This window comes from Petromyzon marinus, chromosome 14 (genome assembly GCF_048934315.1).
Source record: "Petromyzon marinus isolate PM22_M1 ecotype Great Lakes invasive population chromosome 14, UKy_Petmar_22M1.pri1.0, whole genome shotgun sequence".
In the NCBI taxonomy this organism is placed as follows: Eukaryota; Metazoa; Chordata; class Hyperoartia; order Petromyzontiformes; family Petromyzontidae; genus Petromyzon; species Petromyzon marinus.
The window spans coordinates 15,148,348-15,169,146 of NC_133680.1; the positions used below are offsets into that span (position 1 = coordinate 15,148,348).

A 20,799-nucleotide genomic window follows, 5' to 3' on the forward strand; every position below is an offset into this window, starting at 1 on the left:
GTTACAAATGTATATTTGTATATGACATAACCTTTGTTGCACAGGACACAAACCTTGATTATATTGCCAACAAAAAGGAATGGCTGCTCTACCTTTATTGGAGGCATAGTCCATCACTGGAGACTCAGACCAGACCTTTCCAAAACCACCATAAGTGCTTTCCACCTAAACAGTCATGCAGCAGATGCTACCCTTGATATGCCCTTCTGTGGTAGCCCGGTCTGCTTTGACCCCACTCCAAGATATATTGGGGTTATCGTGGACAGTAGCCTGACCTTCAAGCCCTAAATAAAACAGAAACTTGCCAACTGTCTCCACATCACTGATCCATTTTGTGGCAGAGTATTGTGCTTTATCCTGGTCCTGGAGCTCATACAAAACTACTGGATGCACAATTGCATTTGCATCACACAATGCGTACAGCAACCAGAACAATGAAACACCCATTACCTCGCTCCTTATTCTGACTAACCTTCTGCCACCAAATCTCCAGAGACATGCAAACTAAAGGTTACGCATTTTCTTGCCAACAGCAACCTGGCCATCAATCTAGACCCCAAAAAATGTTCAGCAATCCCTCGCCAAACGCGGGGGTTAGGTTCCTGGAAAATGCCACGGTAGGCAAATCCATGGTTGGTAAAGTACAGGGGCCTATGGGAAATAGGGGGTTTTGGGAACTACAGCCGCGGTCAGAATCGTCATAGCTTCACTAAGTTGCCTGTTTATTAACTAAACAGAAATAAATACATTACATTGTACAATAACATAATTAAACAAATACACATTACATTAACTTTACATGCCTTTAATATTTACGAGAATGACGATGACTTTGAGATGATGAGGCAAGGGCCGGTTAGAACGAGGAGGGGCTGAGCCCACCATCTTCCTCCGGGCCACAGATGCAATGCTCCCACCTCACCACTCACTGCACACTCCGGGGCCCATGAATCGAAGTAAAATAAAAAATAACTTTATCGCTACATGATGTATTTAATGACGTCACGCAATACAATTATGTCATACTGTGATGCAATGACGTAATATACAGTGAGGAAAAAAAGTATTTGATCCCCTGCTGATTTTGTACGTTTGCCCACTGACAAAGGAATGATCAGTCTATAATTTTAATGCTAGGTTTATTTGAACAGTGAGAGACAGAATAACAACAAAAAAATCCAGAAAAACGCATGTTAAAAATGTTATAAATTGAGTTGCATTTTAATGAGGGAAATACATATTTGACCCCCTCTCAATCAGAAAGGTTTCTGTCTCCCAGGTGTCTTTTATACAGGTAACGAGGTGAGATTAGGAGCACACTCTTAAAGGCAGTGCTCCTAATCTCAGCTTGTTACCTGTATAAAAGACACCTGTCCACAGAAGCAATCAATCAATCAGATTCCAAACTCTCCACCATGGTCAAAACCAAAGAGCTCTCCAAGGATGTCAGGGACAAGATTGTAGACCTACACAAGGCTGGAATGGGTTACAAAACCATTGCCAAGCAGCTTGGTGAGGAGGTGACAACAGTTGGTGCGATTATTCGCAAATGGAAGAAACACAAAAGAACTGTCAATCTCCCTCGGCCTGGGGCTCCATGCAAGATCTCACCTCGTGGAGTTGCAATGATCATGAGAACGGTGAGGAATCAGCCCAGAACTACACGGGAGGATCTTGTCAATGATCTCAAGGCAGCTGGGACCATAGTCACCAAGAAAACAATTGGTAACACACTTTGCCGTGAAGGACTGAAATCCTGCAGCGCCCGCAAGGTCCCCCGGCTCAAGAAAGCACATATACATGACCGTCTGAAGTTTGCCAATGAACATCTGAATGATTCAGAGGACAACTGGGTGAAAGTGTTGTGGTCAGATGAGACTAAAATGGAGCTCTTTGGCATCAACTCAACTCGCCGTGTTTGGATGAGGAGGAATGCTGCCTATGACCCCAAGAACACCATCCCCACCGTCAAACATGGAGGTGGAAACATTATGCTTTGGGGGTGTTTTTCTGCTAAGGGGACAGGACAACTTCACCGCATCAAAGGGACGATGGACGGGGCCATGTACTGTCAAATCTTGGGTGAGAACCTCCTTCCCTCAGCCAGGGCATTGAAAATGGGTTGTGGATGGGTATTCCAGGATGACAATGACCCAAAACACACGGCTAAGGCAACAAAGGAGTGGCTCAAGAATAAGCACATTAAGGTCCTGGAGTGGCCTAGCCAGTCTCCAGTCCTTAATCCCATAGAAAATCTGTGGAGGGGGCTACAGGTTCGATTTGCCAAACGTCAGCCTCGAACCCTTAATGAATTGGAGAAGATCTGCAAAGAAGAGTGGGACAAAATCCCTCCTGAGATGTGTGCAAACCTGGTGGCCAACTGCAAGAAACGTCTGACCTCTGTGATTGCCAACAAGGGTTTTGCCACCAAGTACTAAGTCATGTTTTGCGTAGGGGTCAAATACTTATTTCCCTCATTAAAATGCAAATCAATTCATAACATTTTTGACATGCGTTTTTTTATTTTTTGTTGTTATTCTATCTCTCACTGTTCAAATAAACCTACCATTAAAATTATAAACTGATCATTTCTTTGTCAGTGGGCAAACGTTGAAAATCAGCAGGGGATCAAATACTTTTTTTCCCTCACTGTACATGTCATGTGACTTCTTTAACACCGTGCTTACCCGTGAACTCAATTTTCCAGGCCGCGGTTTTTTTAATTGGTAAAAAATAACCCATGTGAATGTAGTGTCAACGATTCAGAGACAGAGTTTCGAGGAGGCACTTTCTTTATTAACAACTTTCACGGTCTCGTCTGCACACTCTCCACTGTAGCTCAACCTAGCCTGTACATAATGTTGTGCAGTACGACCATGCGGAGACAGGGTTTACTCTAAGGGCTGTTGCCGTTAATTAACACTGTTCCACACAACACTGTAAATCACACCAGAGGTAGGTGCTCTCTATTCTTGGTCCTTACCCTGGACCCCCGAGCTCTGTATTGCCCTATCCTCGGCTGCCCGGTGACGAGGAGGGAGAACCCTCTCTCTCTCAGCCGATTCTTACTGATTACTCAGTGCCCTGCTCCTGGCTATCCCTTGGCTCTCCCACTTGTCTGCACGGGACGGGGGTTCATCCAATACCGCCCGGCGACGAGGAGGGAGAGCCCTCCTCCAGCCGATTCTTGCCCTGGCTCCTCACAATGACCCCGCCTTTGTCACGGGGTCCGCCTTAAGTACCTATTTGGCGGCTCATCCCCCTAGCTCGGCCCCGCCTTTGTTCCCAAAGGTAACCCCTTACAGCCCCCGTGACATGACGTCATCCTCGGCTGTCAACTCGCTCGCACCTTCCTCTGTTCGCTCCCTCATGCTTGCTCACACTACTCCTCTACAGTAACATTAGCTGTCTAACACTGACGGCGCTGACTGAGATAGCCAACTACTCTCCTTCATAACACAATATCTCGCGGAGACGTTTAGCGATGACAGCGACAATATGACAGCAAGGACGAGATGAGTCCATTCCCAAAACCGGCAGCCTCGAGCCCCTGCTATCGGCTCCTTTTATGCTCCCAGCATGGCCTAGCTCTGCCCTGATCACGCCTCCCTTCTCGAACCCACTAGCAGGTTCTAGGTGCCTCCAGACGGGGTCCTCTGTGACCCTTACACTAGTTCCTCCTCAGCCCACACCGTGCACACTCTTACCGGTGTCTGTACTCTCTGTCCACCACAGATGCCACTGCTGTCCACCAGCCAGCGCTATTACACTACATATATATGAAATTGTGGAATGCAAGTCCACGGTTAGCGAGTGATTTCTGTACTTTGACACCAACTAAAAATCCAAATCCCCCTTTTATGATCACGATGTGACATCCTAGATTCTTCTTCTTTGGTTCTTTCGGTTCTCACTCGGATCTGGAATGACATCGCACCTCCTGGCTTTCACATTCCTAAAATATACCAGTATAACCATGAACTACTGACATTAATATCGCCCTGTAATGTAAACATTCAAAATTCTGGCTGAGTACTGGTTAATACTACGGGTGAATGAACCAAAACATACATACTCTCTGCTTCACGATGGGTCTTAAAGATACCATGACATTGTTGTAAAGAGAAGGCCATTTTGTGCCAGTTTCACAGTCCACATTTGCCAAATTCAAACCAATCTAGTGTAAATGACTCCGTTGGGATTGCTAACAGCAAAATCTCCCTCAACTGTGAAACTACTGCCAAGTCTGCCTTTGTGATATTGTATGTATGTTGAACTTATTTCGTACTTTACATAGCCAACAGTGCTAATCAGAGGTGCGGGAGAACAACCTAACCACAACAAAATGATGGCACCCAATGTTCTCAATTATTAAGTGTTGTTAATGTTTGTTTTTCATAGAGATGCCACAAGGACGCTTGGCTTGGTTTGATGGGAAAAGGCGGCGGAAGAGAGATATCGGTGACGAAGGAGGCGTTGAGGCAGCGTACCGCATGAATGTGTGTACCAGGTGTGTAACACAATCTTGCATTTTGCGTGCCTTCTGCTCCCCATCAGCATCAGATAATAATTAGATTATGTAACACCTTGCATGAAATCTCAATGTGCTTTAAATCTCAAGATCCCATTATGTCATTGAAAATGAGTGTGCTGGTAAATCATGGTCAATGTGCCAAATTTGAAAAAAAAACACTCGCAGATTTCTTAATGTGGATTGCACATAGCAGCAACCATCGGCAAACTGCTGGCAGACCAATTCCCGATTGCAGGTGAGGTGCTGAGTCACCTTATTTAACACAGGGACCGCTGCCACTGGATGTGCCCATTGCCCATTCTCTCCCTCAATTCTCCACTACTTAACATCCCTCTCCTGCCGTTTTCTGACCTCTGTGCCCTCTGTTGTGGTCACTCATTCCTCTGGCCTTGCATGCCCCTGCCATCTAAATAACTTTATTTTTGTTGCCGCTTTTACAATTTGTAAAGCTCCTTCAGCTAAAGTACTCTATAAAATAATATAGACTATGCAGAATGTATAACTTGGTGAACGGTTGAATGATTTTGTAAATAATTTTGTAGTTGCTTCATTCGTTTGTTGTGTGATGCAGATATAAGCCCAGAAAAGATGACATTTCAAAGGAATCAGGAATGACGATATTCGAAGTGAACATGTTAACTGGATTTATTCCAGATAAAAATGACCTTATCCAGGTAAGACACACACACATAACATTATGCCGAGAAAGCTGTTATTGTAAATTAGTGGACATACATTTGAGAAGTTAATTTCATGGCCTAACACAATATTGTATTAAACCAGACTAAAATATATGTTATTTCTATGCGGAGATAGAGAATGGAAATTGTTTTATTTTATTATTATGTTTTATTACCCAGAAATGCCTCACTGAGTCTCAAGACTCTGTTAGGAGGTCTTGTAAAGTTTTTGTGGTCAGGAGCGATGTAGTAGTGTGTAGTCCGAATTGAGTAACTTGCAGGTAATTTTTCACCACTGGGATTTTGGCCAGTGCCCGGTACAATGACATTTGTAATGATAACAAGGCAGGATTCCCAGACATGCACAGATATAGGACACCGAACATCACATTTGAATGCAGCATCCTTCAGCATGGACAGATAACACACTTTTGGAGGCCGAGTTAAAGGTTGACAACCATATATGGCCTACATTTCAGTCATCTATCCTTTTTAAAGGATAATAATTGACAATGTTTGGGTCAGCATGGTGGAGTAGGGGTAACACTCGTGCCTCACAGCAAAGAAGGCCCTGAGTTTGATTCCCGACTTGGGTGCCTTCTACGTGCAGGTTGTATGTTCTACCGCTGTGCTGTAAAGTGTGAGTGTGCACAAAATAAGTGTAAAACTGTGTGAGTATGTGAATGGTGCGAGTGTGTGGAGTTTGTATGTTCTCCCCCTGTTCTGCATAGGTTTCCTCCGGGTTCTCCAGTTTGCCCCATAGCTAAAACTGCTATTGGGCAAATATCCCAATGCTGATAAATTACCTGCAAATGACTCGATTTGAATTATATGTAACATCATTGCCCCTAATGTAAAAAAGATGGCAGAACTCGCCTGAAACAATTGTTGAGATTATTGAAGTTTTTTGGTTAAATAAGCACAAATTAAGATACGTAACATCGCTTTGTATATATTGCTATAAATACTCCATTTCCAAAGCCAACTTTCCAGGCGACTCCCTGTCCCTGTTCAACTGTCTTTTTTCCGCTCTGCCTACGACTGTCTGTTTATAAAGAACATCTACTCGTGTTTCAGTAAGCCCGTGGCTGCATATAGACACGATATAAGTATAAACAAAAAGAAAATAATTTGGACCAGGTTTTCCCTTCTAGAGGTAATTAGCAGTTGGTCATACAAACCAATTATTGCTTGATTACCACATGTGTAGTGTTGACAAAGGAGGCAGAGACGTCTTCGTAGGAAACTGTTTATTTACTCTAACGTCAGAGAACGTCCCTAACACAGAGAGGTAACGGCCTCTCCCACCCGATAGCCTAGAGGATACGTCCTCATACTTAGTGTGCCCTCACACTATACTCTGCTTAATGGGTACCGCCACTGGGCCGTTCGGACCTGGCACTGAAAAAGGGCCGGAGGTCGGAAGTCCCAGGGCACTATCTAGATGTCTTGAGTCTTGAGGTGAGTGTGGACTGACTCATGCTGGGAGAGCTGCCCTTTATATCCTTCCTCTCCCAACGGTCCTTTCTCGAGAGGGTCTGGGTCCAACCGTTGGCCCCCCCAGCCCCCTCCCTGAGTGGGCTATGGCCCCCTTACCCCTGGTCAACGGTTATTGTAGTCGTGACTCATACAATACTGCTATACAGGTAAGTATACATGTTGCGTGTAACAATGCCGCTACACATGTTATAGCATATTAAATACCTAGATTTGAAGCTTTCGTGACTGCAAGGATCCATACTCTTTGGTTCTATTCGATAAAGTCACGTAGGTTAAAAAATAAAACAACAAAAATCACGACGTTTCGGCCACAACGCAAGCGGCCGTCTTCAGGTGAAAGGAACAGACCTGTCAGGACGACAGAGCTGGAGTGGAGGGTGGGAATCCACGCGTTTTTTCACCATATAACATTGTGATATAACATTGAAGTAGTTTATATTTAAATTTTTATTGGTTTACTATATGGTATTCATTACATAGTGTAGTGTATACCCAGTTAATGTTAATAGCTCAGCTTATTGAAGAACATATTGAGTACATTTATTATATTGATGTAATTTAGAATCAGGTGTTTCACATCGGTTTACTGTATGACAGTTGAGTTGTTGCAGCCCCCTTTGGTGTCCATGTACGAGGTGCCTCTGTGGATGTGTAGGCTTTGACTTTAACATCTATTTCTGTGACCAGTCACAAGCTAATCCCTTAGCTATTCCAATGCTAAATTACTAGTTGCCTCTGTGGATGTGTAGGTTTTGACTTTAACATAGCCATTTCTGTGACCAGTCACAAGCTAATCCTTCAGCTATTTGATATGTAAACCCCCTTTGTCAAGGTGTCTCACTTCTCCCAACCAGCTTAAAGTCACTACGAATCTCAACAGCGTTCATTGAAGCTCTGTGGATGTGTAGGCCTTTACTTTAACATCTATTTCTGTGACCAGTCACAAGCTAATCCCTTAGCTATTTCAATGCTAAATTACTAGTTGCCTCTGTGGATGTGTAGGTTTTGACTTTAACATAGCCATTTCTGTGACCAGTCACAAGCTAATCCTTCAGCTATTTGATATGTAAACCTCTTTGTCAAGGTGCCTCACTTCTCCCAACCAACTTAAAAGTCGCTACGAATCTTAACATCGTTCATTGAAGCTCTGTCGTCCCGACAGGTCTGTTCCTTTCACCTGAAGACGGCCGCTTGCGTTGTGGCCGAAACGTCGTGATTTTTGTTGTTTTATTTTTTTACCTACGTGACTTTACCGAATAGAACCAAAGAGTATATTAAATACCCTTTCTCGACATGGACCATCACTGCCCAATAATGGCTCACAGACAAAAATATAACAAGGTTTTTGCATGCATTATCATGATTCATAAATATTTGTTTTAGTGAGGTCACGTAAAGATTTGCCCAAAGTGCGTGGCATTAAGACCCTCCACCACCAAACACGGTCAAACAAATGAATCTGCCATGTTTACAAGCGTTTAACTTTTCAATTGCGATTGCTTTAGCTCATTGGTAAGTTTAAAAATATTTCTTACAGCCAGATTTACTGTAAGTATAATTTTACCTGTGATAATTGCTCTTTGACTTACCGGTGAGCTGATGAAATTATAATTTATGTGTTAAACGCTTGTACACATGACGATTAAGTTGTTTGGCTATGTTTGGTAGTGGAGGGTTTCATGACATAAATATGGGAAGTTAATTTCGTGGCCTAACACAATATTTTATTAAACCAGACTAAAATATATGTTATTTCTATGCGGCGATAGAGAATGGAAATTGCTTTATTTTATTATTATTATTTTTTACCCAGAAACGCCTCACTAAGTCTCAAGACTCTGTAAGGAGGTCTTGTAAAGTTTTTGTGGTCAGGAGCGATGTTGTAGTGTGTAGTCCGAAATGAGTAACTTGCAGGTAATTTTTCACCACTGGGATTTTGGCCAGTGCCCGGTACATTGCATTTCGTTTAGTCTTGGTAGGCAAGCTGCGAATTTGGAGGAAACCCGTGAAGAACAGAGGGAGAGAACACGTAGGCTTTGGCGACCAATATCATCCATAAGAGGTTTTTTTGGGTTAGATCACGTAAATATATAAATGTGTAATTAAAACCCACCACCCGACACGTCCAACTAGTAAGGGTTGTCACATAAACAGAACATGCCAATTCATCACTAGTACAGCACACCGGTGTGTTGGAGAGCCAAGCCACAACATTTACAATCTGAGTACGACGTTTCACCGGTAATTTCACCTAGCTTCATCTTGTCCTTCCTGTCCATTGTGTGTATTAAAATAGCTGTACAAACAGTAATCCCTATTGATCTATCAATGGGCCCGCATAATGCGCATGCATAATGTACATAGAAGTTTGGTCACCACATCTACGCCTCTATATAAGGAACTAAACAGGTGGACTTCTCCGCAAACCTTGCTGTCGCCTGATGAAGTTAGTTGTAATTACTGGAAAAACGTCGTACTCAGATTGTAAATGTTGTGGCTTGGCTCTCCAACACACCGGTGTGCTGTACTAGTGTAGTGGATTCAACTGAATCGCAGACTTTCTCTTTGGAGGCAACACAATTATTCTCACCAACACATGACACATAAGGGTTACTGCCATTTCACCAGATAACCTGTGGTGGTGGACCACCAGGCTAACTACGCTAATCACACTGGGAGTTAGCTACCACGAATGGGACCCTAGCTTGGTTCCTCGCCACGTGTTGGCCACTTCTTCTTGGACGACGTAGAATGTAGATCGTAGATCTTCAGATGACAGTAGCAATGCTGAACCCCAGTCCCTGTGGGGACCCCGCTTATATGCTCCTGGGTCATGACCGGCCCCGCCCTTGGCCACGCCCACCTTCGACAGAGCTCTGGCTCTCTCCAATCCTTTCCCGTCGGATCTTAACCAGTCACATGACTACCCCCTAGCCCCCACTTGGAGCCCTTGTGTAGATCTTACTTGTCACGTGACTTCCAGGGTCAACCAGAGTGCCATGGCCCAGGATAACCTCTTCCCATGGCCTCAGTCGGCAGTCTATGTGTTATCCAGAGTTTAATTTGTATTCAAAGTATTATCCAGAGCTCTGGCTCTCTCCAATCCTTTCCCGTCGGATCTTAACCAGTCACATGACTACCCCCTAGCCCCCACTTGGAGCCCTTGTGTAGATCTTACTTGTCACGTGACTTCCAGGGTCAACCAGAGTGCCATGGCCCAGGATAACCTCTTCCCATGGCCTCAGTCGGCAGTCTATGTGTTATCCAGAGTTTAATTTGTATTCAAAGTATTATCCAAAATGCTCTACAAGTGAAGTTTTGTGTGAAAATGTTTACAGACACCTTGTCGGTATGAAGCCAAATGTGCAATGGTTGTCAGTTCTCACTGGTCTCACATGTTTCCATGTGCTCTGCTTGCATACATTTACAGCTTAAGAATGCTGTAGACAAGTACATCAGTAATTATGAGATCACGGACTCAGTGCTCATTATATATTTGGATACGGTAAGCCATTCATTTAAGTTGTTACCTCCTGTATTTATGCATAATTTGCAAGAGTAAGGCATTTGCTCAATATTGGTTAATGTCTGTGTGTCCTGAACTGGCAGGCATGAGCTTAAAGCTTGTTGTTAGTGGTGACATGGTTCGTGGATTGAATCCGATAGGCCGTCCTCGTTAATAATGCGATGTATCTTTACTGTAAAATACTACGTGCCATCTGTATCACAGTAGATGTTAACGATTCCGTGACATCATTCGCAAGAGTAAGTAATTGTGTTCTGTTGTCATGGTCCAAATTTGTCATTGCTGCCTACTGGCAGACATGCCTGCTTACAGGACAAGTGTTGAGTCACCTTGTGCCACACACACAAGGTAACTGGGGATGCCCCTTCAAATGGTTTTAAATCAAATGTTAAGTATTTATGTTAGCTGAACTTCGTTAACACTATACATAGCAAACCGTGCTGATCGGGGGGTGGAAATGTGAGTCACTTGTATTGTGTGTAAAGAGCTCTGAATGCCTCGGAATATAGGAGACGGCTCTATCAAAAATACATAATTATCATAATAATTTCCTGATAAATAAATCGCGCTGTTGCACATGCCAGAGCCGAGCCGTGGCTACAAATACTGTAAGGCCCTGATTGTGGCTGCGATCAAGGACTGAAGTGGGGAATCTGCAGTTATTCACAGAGTAGACGTTGATGTCAACATTAAATTTGCAGCCAGGCAATGAGCCGATGCCAACAATGGCATAAGCTCAGCAATCCACTATATATTAAGATGTTTTGAGCAAATTAAAGAGTTTAATCATGTGTAAGTAAACCAGATGACCTGGCGAAAACCCAAGTGTACATCTTACCAACATTTCAAAATGTAATTGTCTTTGCTGCCTCAAATTGCCATTTGCATGTGGTATTGCATTAAGATTTGGCAGAGGTGACCTCATGATCGCGCGGTCACCGCTTGTTGCAGAGGTTTGCGGTTTGAATCCTTTGGGTGTATTAACTGTAAAATACACTAAAGATCCTCTAGCATCATTCCAAACAAGTAGGCCATTGGGTACAGGCATCATTGTTCAAATTTGGAAAATTCAGAATATTTCCCTCGAATTTCTCAATTGGGATTACACATAGTAAGCTACTGCAGATGACTATGAAACAGTGCTTTCTTTCATGTGAACCCTGTATTATTAGAATTGTGCCAATACCAAATGTGTATTGAATGATTATTACATTATTAAAGTCAGTGTGCATTGTGTCGTGCATTAGTATTGTGTGCGATTGCTTTGCAGGTTCCCAGCACAGAGGATTACTGCTTTGCTTTCAAGATCAAGCAAATGCTGAAATCGGATATGATGCAACCCGTGACTGCTTCTGTTTACGACTACTACAGTCCACGTAAGTATACAGACATGGTCAAGAATACGCTTCAAGTTGCATAGCAGGCTGGTGCAGTGGCAACAGCCAGCAAGAAGGACGTGCCAAGTCAACATGGAACATTGGGCCAACGGTTCCGTGTCTTGTGCTGGAATGAAAAAAGACTCCTATTATTGAAGATTGCTGTGTCGGGTGTCACTACCCTAGTATAGACATTGAAGGGCATTGGCCCATTCCTGACTGAAAGGCGGCTTTCGTGTGTGGAGTTTCTCTCCCTGTACTACTTGGGTTTTCTCTGGATTCTCCGGTTTCCTCCCATAGCTAATAACAACACGTCCAATGTAACTGGTATTGGCCAAATATCCCAATGCTGAAACATTACCTACAAATCATTCATTTGAGGATACACATAGCAACATCACCCTTGACTGTAATAACTTGGCAGTACTTGCCTGAAAAACATCTTAAGACTCATTGAAGCTTTCCTTGTAAATTAGCATACTAATAATTATACGTACAAATGTACATCTATTTATATGAACCTCTTCTTTCTTCATTATCTTGATACTGGCGAAAAGGGTCGTATAGATATTGTTGTTTATGTTTCATGCTTACTTAATATTGCAGTTTTTTTTATTTGGAGGGACAGATATGGTGAATGAAACAGTGTCTGCTTATTTAGCATGTTAAATGTTAATCAGTTTAGATCCATATACCACTATATTGTACGTGTCTGCTATTCAACATCTGCATATGAAAACGTTTGTGCAATTTCCACTCCACTGGAAAATAGTGTTTATAATTTATCCAAATAGAAGTCAATGTAAGTTAAATATTAATATTCGCAGGTTTATAATTACGGTTTTGCTTATTCAAGACTAATATATTATAGCACTATTTGGAATTAACGGAGTTTTATACATTCGTGGCCATATCTCGCGACTACCCGACAGTTGTAGCACGTGGGGGCAGCGTGGACGGTCAGAGCATGGAAGACACTCCTCTCACAGTCTGCTGCACTATTTACACGAGTTCTTTCCTTTACATTTTTAGGGAATTGCGTAAACTGTATAATATGTCTTTATTAATTTATATTTTCCCTTTTAAATATGTTTATGTTCATCATTATGAAAGATAAGTTAAATAACACAATAATGCAATACAATATTTATTTATATATGTATACAGTTTATGTTTAGGTTTAAACATAATATAGTGTATGCCCCCCCCAATCATATTTTACACATCAGCTTTACGTATTAATATTCGCGGATTTAACCGTGCCATTCTCCAGAAACGTGTATCACCCACGAATATGAAGGGGTTACTATGTATCTTCTATCGTTCTGCCCTGAAGGAAGGTGGTGGTTTTTATTACCTCTGCTTGTAACAACAGGGGATATATCATGGGACCTTTTTGCCAGTATCAAAGTGTGAGAAATAAGAATAGGTTTTACCCTTTCTAGCAATACAACGAGTGTAAGTTGTTCAAAAATCAAAAGAGATACCTTTTGCAAGGAATCAAGTCTGCATTAACCAAACAGATTTGTGGTGACCACATAAAACAAGCATGCTCTGAAAATATATACATTGTCTTTGAAACTGATTGGCCTACCCAGAGCCAGCCTTCTTTATGGCCTCGTCTCACCAGTGTCAGAAAAGAGAACGCCAAAAGGCGAACAGTACAAAGACAATGCACGTATCAGAGCATGTATAGCTCAGGGTGAACACCTATATTATGGAACCTTCTTCTTTGGTTCTTTCGGTAAAGTCACGTAGAATGAGAATAAAATAATAAATTGATAAAATAAAATAACACAATAATATTCTCACGACGTTTCGGCCACAACGCAAGCGGCCTTCATCAGGTGAGGGGACGAGACTGTCTGGAGGACAGCGCTGGAGTGAAAAAGCCACGCTCAGATCGCGACCTTTAAGCTGTGTGAGAAGAAACAAAGCGCCTTGACAAAGGAATTAGCATTGAATTTAGCATTGAAATGGCTGAGTGATTAGCTTGTGACTGCTCACAGAAATGGCTATGTTAAAGTTAAAGCATACACTTCCGCAGAGGCACCCATTGACAAAGGAATTAGCATAGAATTTAGAATTGAAATGGCTAAGTTAAAGCATACACATCCGCAGAGGCACCCCTTGACAAAGGAATTAGCATAGAATTTAGCATTGAAATAGCTGAGTGATTAGCTTGTAACTGGTCACAGAAATAGGTATGTTAAAGTCAGAGCATACACATTCACAGAGGCACCTAGCACAAATCAAACAGGAGAATTTAGCATTGAAATAACTAGGCGAATTTAGCATTGAAATAACTGAGTGATTAGCTTGTGACTGGTCACAGAAATGGCTATGTTGAAGTCAAGGCCTACACATCTGAGCTATTCACAGTAACTGGGTATACACTACAATATATAATGAATACTATATAGTGAACCAATAAAAAAACTAAAATATAAATTACCTCAATGTTATCAATAAACTCTATATATTCTCCAATCAGCTAAGCTACCAACAATAAGTCGTTATATATCACAATGCTATATGGCGAAAAAATGGGTGGATTCTTATCCTCAACTTTAGCAACACGGATAGCTACGGGCCCCGTTCAGACGGACGAGTTCATCCATGGTCGGAACAGAGGAGGGGGAGAGAGACAGCTGCGAGGCCCTGTTATACTCCATGTTGTAAACCATACCATTAACCGTGGTGTGATAGGTTTAAGAGTCAAAGCCGGCGAAAGAGCTGCGGTCTGAAGGTCATCGAAAAATACAATTAATTAAGAACGGAAATGGTTTAAAACATCTTTCCAATGGTTACTAAGCCAGAATCCATCTTCTCGGTTGAAATTGTCTCTGTGCTTGTACATGTGAATGGCCTCATGAACGAATCTCTCATGGTAGCCGGTTGGTTTGCAAATAACCTCCGTCTTGGAGAAGTCAATGTCATGTGAGCCCACTGAAATATTACAGTGATCTGCCACGGCAGAGGAGTTCGTTCTACCGTGTTTCAAGTCTGCTTTATGTTCGCGGATGCGGTCCGAGATATGTCGTTTGGTTTCTCCAATGTAGCTACTACCACAGAGGCACTTTAGTTTGTAAACGCCCGGGTACTGTATGTCTGGAACAGCATCTTTTACAGATGGAACTAGATCACGGATTTTATGTACTGTGTTGAATCGGACCTGGATCTTGTGTTTATTCAGGATTTTGGAGATCTTTTTAGTGACCCCTGCAATGTAGGGTAAGGTGATGGTTTTGAGTGGCTCCACAAGAGGATCCTTCTTCATGACTGTAGTGATGGCTTTGCGGATTGTGTAGTCGGCGTAACCATTAGCCCTGAGAGCCTGGTGTACGTGCTTGAGTTCACTGGTAATGTGTTCCTGGTCGGAAATGCATTGGGTTCTATGGTATAGAGTCTTGATGAGGGAGTTCTTCTGGGATGGATGGTGGTGGGAATCCGGTTTCAAGTAAGCATCTGTATGGGTAGCTTTCCTGTAGACAGAGTGGCTCATTGAACCATCATGTATCCTTTTAATTAAGACATCCAAAAAGGGTAGTTTGCCATCTTTTTCGACTTCCATGGTAAATCTGATGGCTGGGTGTATGGAATTAATGTGGTCGCAGAATTGGTCTAGAGCAGGCTGGCCATGTGGCCAGATGACAAAGGTGTCATCCACGTACCTCTTCCATAAGGTCGGGTGTAGAGTGGCAGTCTGGATGGCGTCAGTTTCAAATTTATCCATGAATACGTTGGCTACAACCGGAGATAGGGGGGAGCCCATTGGGGTGCCCTCAGTTTGTTTGTAGAAAGTTTCATTCCAGGTGAAGTATGTGTTGGTTAAGCAATGTCTCACCAGGGGGGGTACATCAGTATGCAGTCCTTGATGAACCAGGTCTTCAATGATAGCGATGGTGTCAGGTACCGGGACTTTGGTGAACAAGGACACCACATCAAAACTGACAAGCAGGTCGTCTGGGGACAGGGAAATGCCTTTGATTGTCGATACCAGGTGAGTAGAATTTAGTACCGCAGAGGTGTTTTTTCCAGTGAAAGGTGGCAGTATATCAGCAAGAAAACGTGCCAGTTTATAGGTGGGGGAGTTGATAGTAGAGACGATGGGACGAAGGGGTGTATCTTCTTTGTGTATCTTTGGAAGGCCATATAATCTTGGTGGTCTGGCAGCAGAGGGTTTCAACGAGAACTGTTTGGTCTCATCAATTAATGCTGTTGAATCAGAGATGATTTTGTTCGTTTTGGTAACCAGGCTGTTGGTGGGATCTCTTTTTATTTTTGTATAGCTGCCATCGTTGAGTAGTTCTTGAATTTTGTTGTTACATTCTGTTTCGACCATGATGACAGTGGCATTGCCCTTGTCGGCTGAGAGGACGACAATATCATCTAACTTTTTTAATTGAGATAATTCAAAACGTTCGTCTTTGCTGATGTTGCTGGGTGGCAACTTAGCGTTTTTGAGGATTGCAGCGATTTCAGATCTTGCTACGTCTGCAGAGATGTGACTCAAGCCCTTGAGTGCAACGTCGACATGGGCAATGATATCATTAACCGGTAAGTGTCTCGGTGTGACAGCAAAGTTTAGACCTTTAGCTAAAACGGATTTCAGACCATCAGAAATGGAACTGTTACTGCGATTAATTACGACTTTGTTGACGTCTATCTTTTCGGTGTGTGGATCCGATTTTTCGTTGGAGAGGTGATTGAATTTGGAAATCAAATTGTCCCTACATTTGGTTGACATAGTGGCAGCCGAAGAGGTAGTCATATTGTCTACATGTTCCCAATCCGATGTAGACATTGTTGCCGTCAATGTTAAGTGTGATTTGTAGAGTGTCTTGTCTAACTGAGCGAGTTCGGTGCATGTAAGTCTGATTTTTTCCGAGATAAGAGCGAAGCTAGTTCTAGCTAGAATTCGTTTTGCATTGAGAGAAGTTGCAGCAGCAGAGGTTAGTGTAAATGTGGTTAGTATTACCTTAGAGTCGCGGCATCTCTTCAGAAAGGTGAGAGACTCGATTAGTTGAGCCTTCTTATCCCGGAGTCTGTTGAATGATCTTCAGGTTGTGTGGAATCCCTCTCCGTAGAGGCAATTAAATTTCGATTTAAAGCTTTCGTGACTGTAAGGATTCATCTTCTTTGGTTCTTTCGGTAAAGTCACGTAGAATGAGAATAAAATAATAAATTGATAAAATAAAATAACACAATAATATTCTCACGACGTTTTGGCCACAACACAAGCGGCCTTCATCAGGTGAAGGGACGAGACTGTCTGGAGGACAGCGCTGGAGTGAAAAAGCCATGCTCAGATCGCGACCTTTAAGCTGTGTGAGAAGAAACAAAGCGCCTTGACAAAGGAATTAGCATTGAATTTAGCATTGAAATGGCTGAGTGATTAGCTTGTGACTGGTCACAGAAATGGCTATGTTAAAGTTAAAGCATACACATCCGCAGAGGCACCCCTTGACAAAGTAATTAGCATAGAATTTAGCATTTAAATAGCTGAGTGATTAGTGATTACCTCAATGTTATCAATAAACTCTATATATTCTTCAATCAGCTAAGCTACCAACATTGAGGTAATTTATATTTGTTTTTTTATTGGTTCACTATGTAGTATTCATTATATATTGTAGTGTATACCCAGTTACTGTGAATAGCTGAGATGTGTAGGCCTTGACTTCAACATAGCCATTTCTGTGACCAGTCACAATCGGATCCACACACCGAAAAGATAGACGTCAACAAAGTCGTAATTAATCGCAGAAATAGTTCCATTTCTGATGGTCTGAAATCCGTTTTAGCTAAAGGTCTAAACTTTGCTGTCACACCGAGACACTTACCGGTTAATGATATCATTGCCCATGTCGACGTTGCACTCAAGGGCTTGAGTCACATCTCTGCAGACGTAGCAAGATCTGAAATCGCTGCAACCCTCAAAAACGCTAAGTTGCCACCCAGCAACATCAGCAAAGACGAACGTTTTGAATTATCTCAATTAAAAAAGTTAGATGATATTGTCGTCCTCTGAGCCGACAAGGGCAATGCCACTGTCATCATGGACAAAACAGAATATAACAACAAAATTCAAGAACTACTCAACAATGGCAGCTATACAAAAATTAAAAGAGATCCCACCAACAGCCTGGTTACCAAAACGAACAAAATCATCTCTGATTCAACAGCATTAATTGATGAGACCAAACAGTTCTCGTTTAAACCCTCTGCTGCCAGACCACCAAGATTATATGGCCTTCCAAAGATACACAAAGAAGATACACCCCTTCGTCCCATCGTCTCTACTATCAACTCCCCCACCTATAAACTGGCACGTTTTCTTGCTGATATACTGCCACCTTTCACTGGAAAAACCACCTCTGCGGTACTAAATTCTACTCACCTGGTATCGACAATCAAAGGCATTTCCCTGTCCCCAGACGACCTGCTTGTCAGTTTTGATGTGGTGTCCTTGTTCACCAAAGTCCCGGTACCTGACACCATCGCTATCATTGAAGACCTGGTTCATCAAGGACTGCATACTGATGTACCCCCCCTGGTGAGACATTGCTTAACCAACACATACTTCACCTGGAATGAAACTTTCTACAAACAAACTGAGGGCACCCCAATGGGCTCCCCCCTATCTCCGGTTGTAGCCAACGTATTCATGGATAAATTTGAAACTGACGCCATCCAGACTGCCACTCTACACCCGACCTTATGGAAGAGGTACGTGGATGACACCTTTGTCATCTGGCCACATGGCCAGCCTGCTCTAGACCAATTCTGCGACCACATCAATTCCATACACCCAGCCATCAGATTTACCATGGAAGTCGAAAAAGATGGCAAACTACCCTTTTTGGATGTCTTAATTAAAAGGATACATGATGGTTCAATGAGCCACTCTGTCTACAGGAAAGCTACCCATACAGATGCTTACTTGAAACCGGATTCCCACCACCATCCATCCCAGAAGAACTCCCTCATCAAGACTCTATACCATAGAACCCAATGCATTTCCAACCAAGAACACATTACCAGTGAACTCAAGCACGTACACCAGGCTCTCAGGGCTAATGGTTACTCCGACTACACAATCCGCAAAGCCATCACTCCAGTCATGAAGAAGGATCCTCTTGTGGAGCCACTCAAAACCATCACCTTACCTTACATTGCAGGGGTCACTAAAAAGATCTCCAAAATCCTGAATAAACACAAGATCCAGGTCTGATTCAACACAGTACATAAAATCCGTGATCTAGTTCCATCTGTAAAAGATACTGTTCCAGACATACAGTACCCGGGCGTTTACAAACTAAAGTGCCTCTGTGGTAGTAGCTACATTGGAGAAACCAAACGACATATCTCGGACCGCATCCGCGAACATAAAGCAGACTTGAAACACGGTAGAACGAACTCCTCTGCCGTGGCAGATCACTGTAATATTTCAGTGGGCTCACATGACATTGACTTCTCCAAGACGGAGGTTATTTGCAAACCAACCGGCTACCATGAGAGATTCGTTCATGAGGCCATTCACATATACAAGCACAGAGACAATTTCAACCGAGAAGATGGATTCTGGCTTAGTAACCATTGGAAAGATGTTTTAAACCATTTCCGTTCTTAATTAATTGTATTTTACGATGACCTTCAGACCGCAGCTCTTTCACCGGCATTGACTCTTAAACCTATCACACCACGGTTAATGGTATGGTTTACAACATGGAGTATAACAGCGCCTCGCAGCTGTCTCTCTCCCCCTCCTCTGTTCCGACCATGGATGAACTCGTCCGTCTGAACGGGGCCCGTAGCTATCCGTGTTGCTAAAGTTGAGGATAAGAATCCACCCATTTTTTCGCCATATAGCATTGTGATATATAACGACTTATTGTTGGTAGCTTAGCTGATTGGAGAATATATAGAGTTTATTGATAACATTGAGGTAAAATTTCGATTTAAAGCTTTCGTGACTGCAATTATTCATCTTCTGTCTGGTAGGACAGACAGTCTCGCCCCTTCACCTGATGAAGGCCGCTTGTGTTGTGGCCGAAACGTCGTGAGAATATTATTGTGTTATTTTATCTTATCAATTTATTATTTTATTCTCATTCTACGTGACTTTACCGAAAGAACCAAAGAAGAAAAAAAACATTGAGGTAATTTATATTTTAGTTTTTTTATTGGTTCTCTATATAGTATTCATTATATATTGTAGTGTATACCCAGTTACTGTGAATAGCTCAGATGTGTAGGCCTTGACTTCAACATAGTCATTTCTGTGACCAGTCACTAGCTAATCACTCAGTTATTTCAATGCTAAATTCGCCTAGTTATTTCAATGCTAAATTCTCTTGTTTGATTTGTACTAGGTGCCTCTGTGAATGTGTATGCTCTGACTTTAACATAGCTATTTCTGTGACCAGTTACAAGCTAATCACTCAGCTATTTCAATGCTAAATTCTATGCTAATTCCTTTGTCAAGGGGTGCCTCTGCGGATGTGTATGCTTTAACTTTAACATAGTCATTTCTGTGAGCAGTCACAAGCTAATCACTCAGCCATTTCAATGCTAAATTCTATGCTAATTCCTTTGTCAAGGCGCTTTGCTTCTTCTCAGACAGCTTAAAGGTCGCGATCTGAGCGTGGCTTTTTCACTCCAGTGCTGTCCTCCAGACAGTCTCGTCCCTTCACCTAATGAAGGCCGCTTGTGTTGTGGCCGAAACGTCATGAGAATATTATTACGTTATTTTATTTGATCAATTTATTATTTTATTCTCATTCTACGTGACTTTACCGAAAGAACCAAAGAAGATGAATCCTTGCAGTCACGAAAGCTTTAAATCGAAAAATTATGGAACCTTTTTGCGAGTATCAAAGTATGAGAAATAATACTAAGGTTTACCCTTTCTGGCAATGAAACAAAACACATTTAAGTTAAATATTATCTGTCACGAGAGATGCCAAATTTGAAAGTAAACATTTCAGTTTTCTTGAATTGAGTCTGCTTCTCCAGAAAGCTAAACAATCATCTAGGAAACAAAACAGCAAATATTTACTTCTTCAGCCTACCGGTGTGTTGAAGAGTGAATCCGCAACATTTACAGTCTGAGTACGACGTTTCGCTGGTAATTACTTCCAGCATTATTGGGCGATTTGTGTTTTGTTTACGTGACAA

General features: G+C 42.3%; 1 protein-coding gene across 1 annotated transcript in view; it reads left to right on the top strand.

Moving 5' to 3' along the window:
- The window catches only part of LOC116942275 (complement C3-like), a 329,249-nt gene that overhangs the window by 289,543 nt on the left and 18,907 nt on the right, over positions 1-20,799 (top strand). Inside the window, exons 35-38 of the mRNA XM_076066949.1 lie at positions 4,402-4,510; positions 5,106-5,208; positions 10,145-10,219; positions 11,511-11,616. Of these exons, the coding sequence (XP_075923064.1) occupies positions 4,402-4,510; positions 5,106-5,208; positions 10,145-10,219; positions 11,511-11,616 (393 nt within the window). The remainder of the gene's footprint in view (positions 1-4,401; positions 4,511-5,105; positions 5,209-10,144; positions 10,220-11,510; positions 11,617-20,799) is intronic.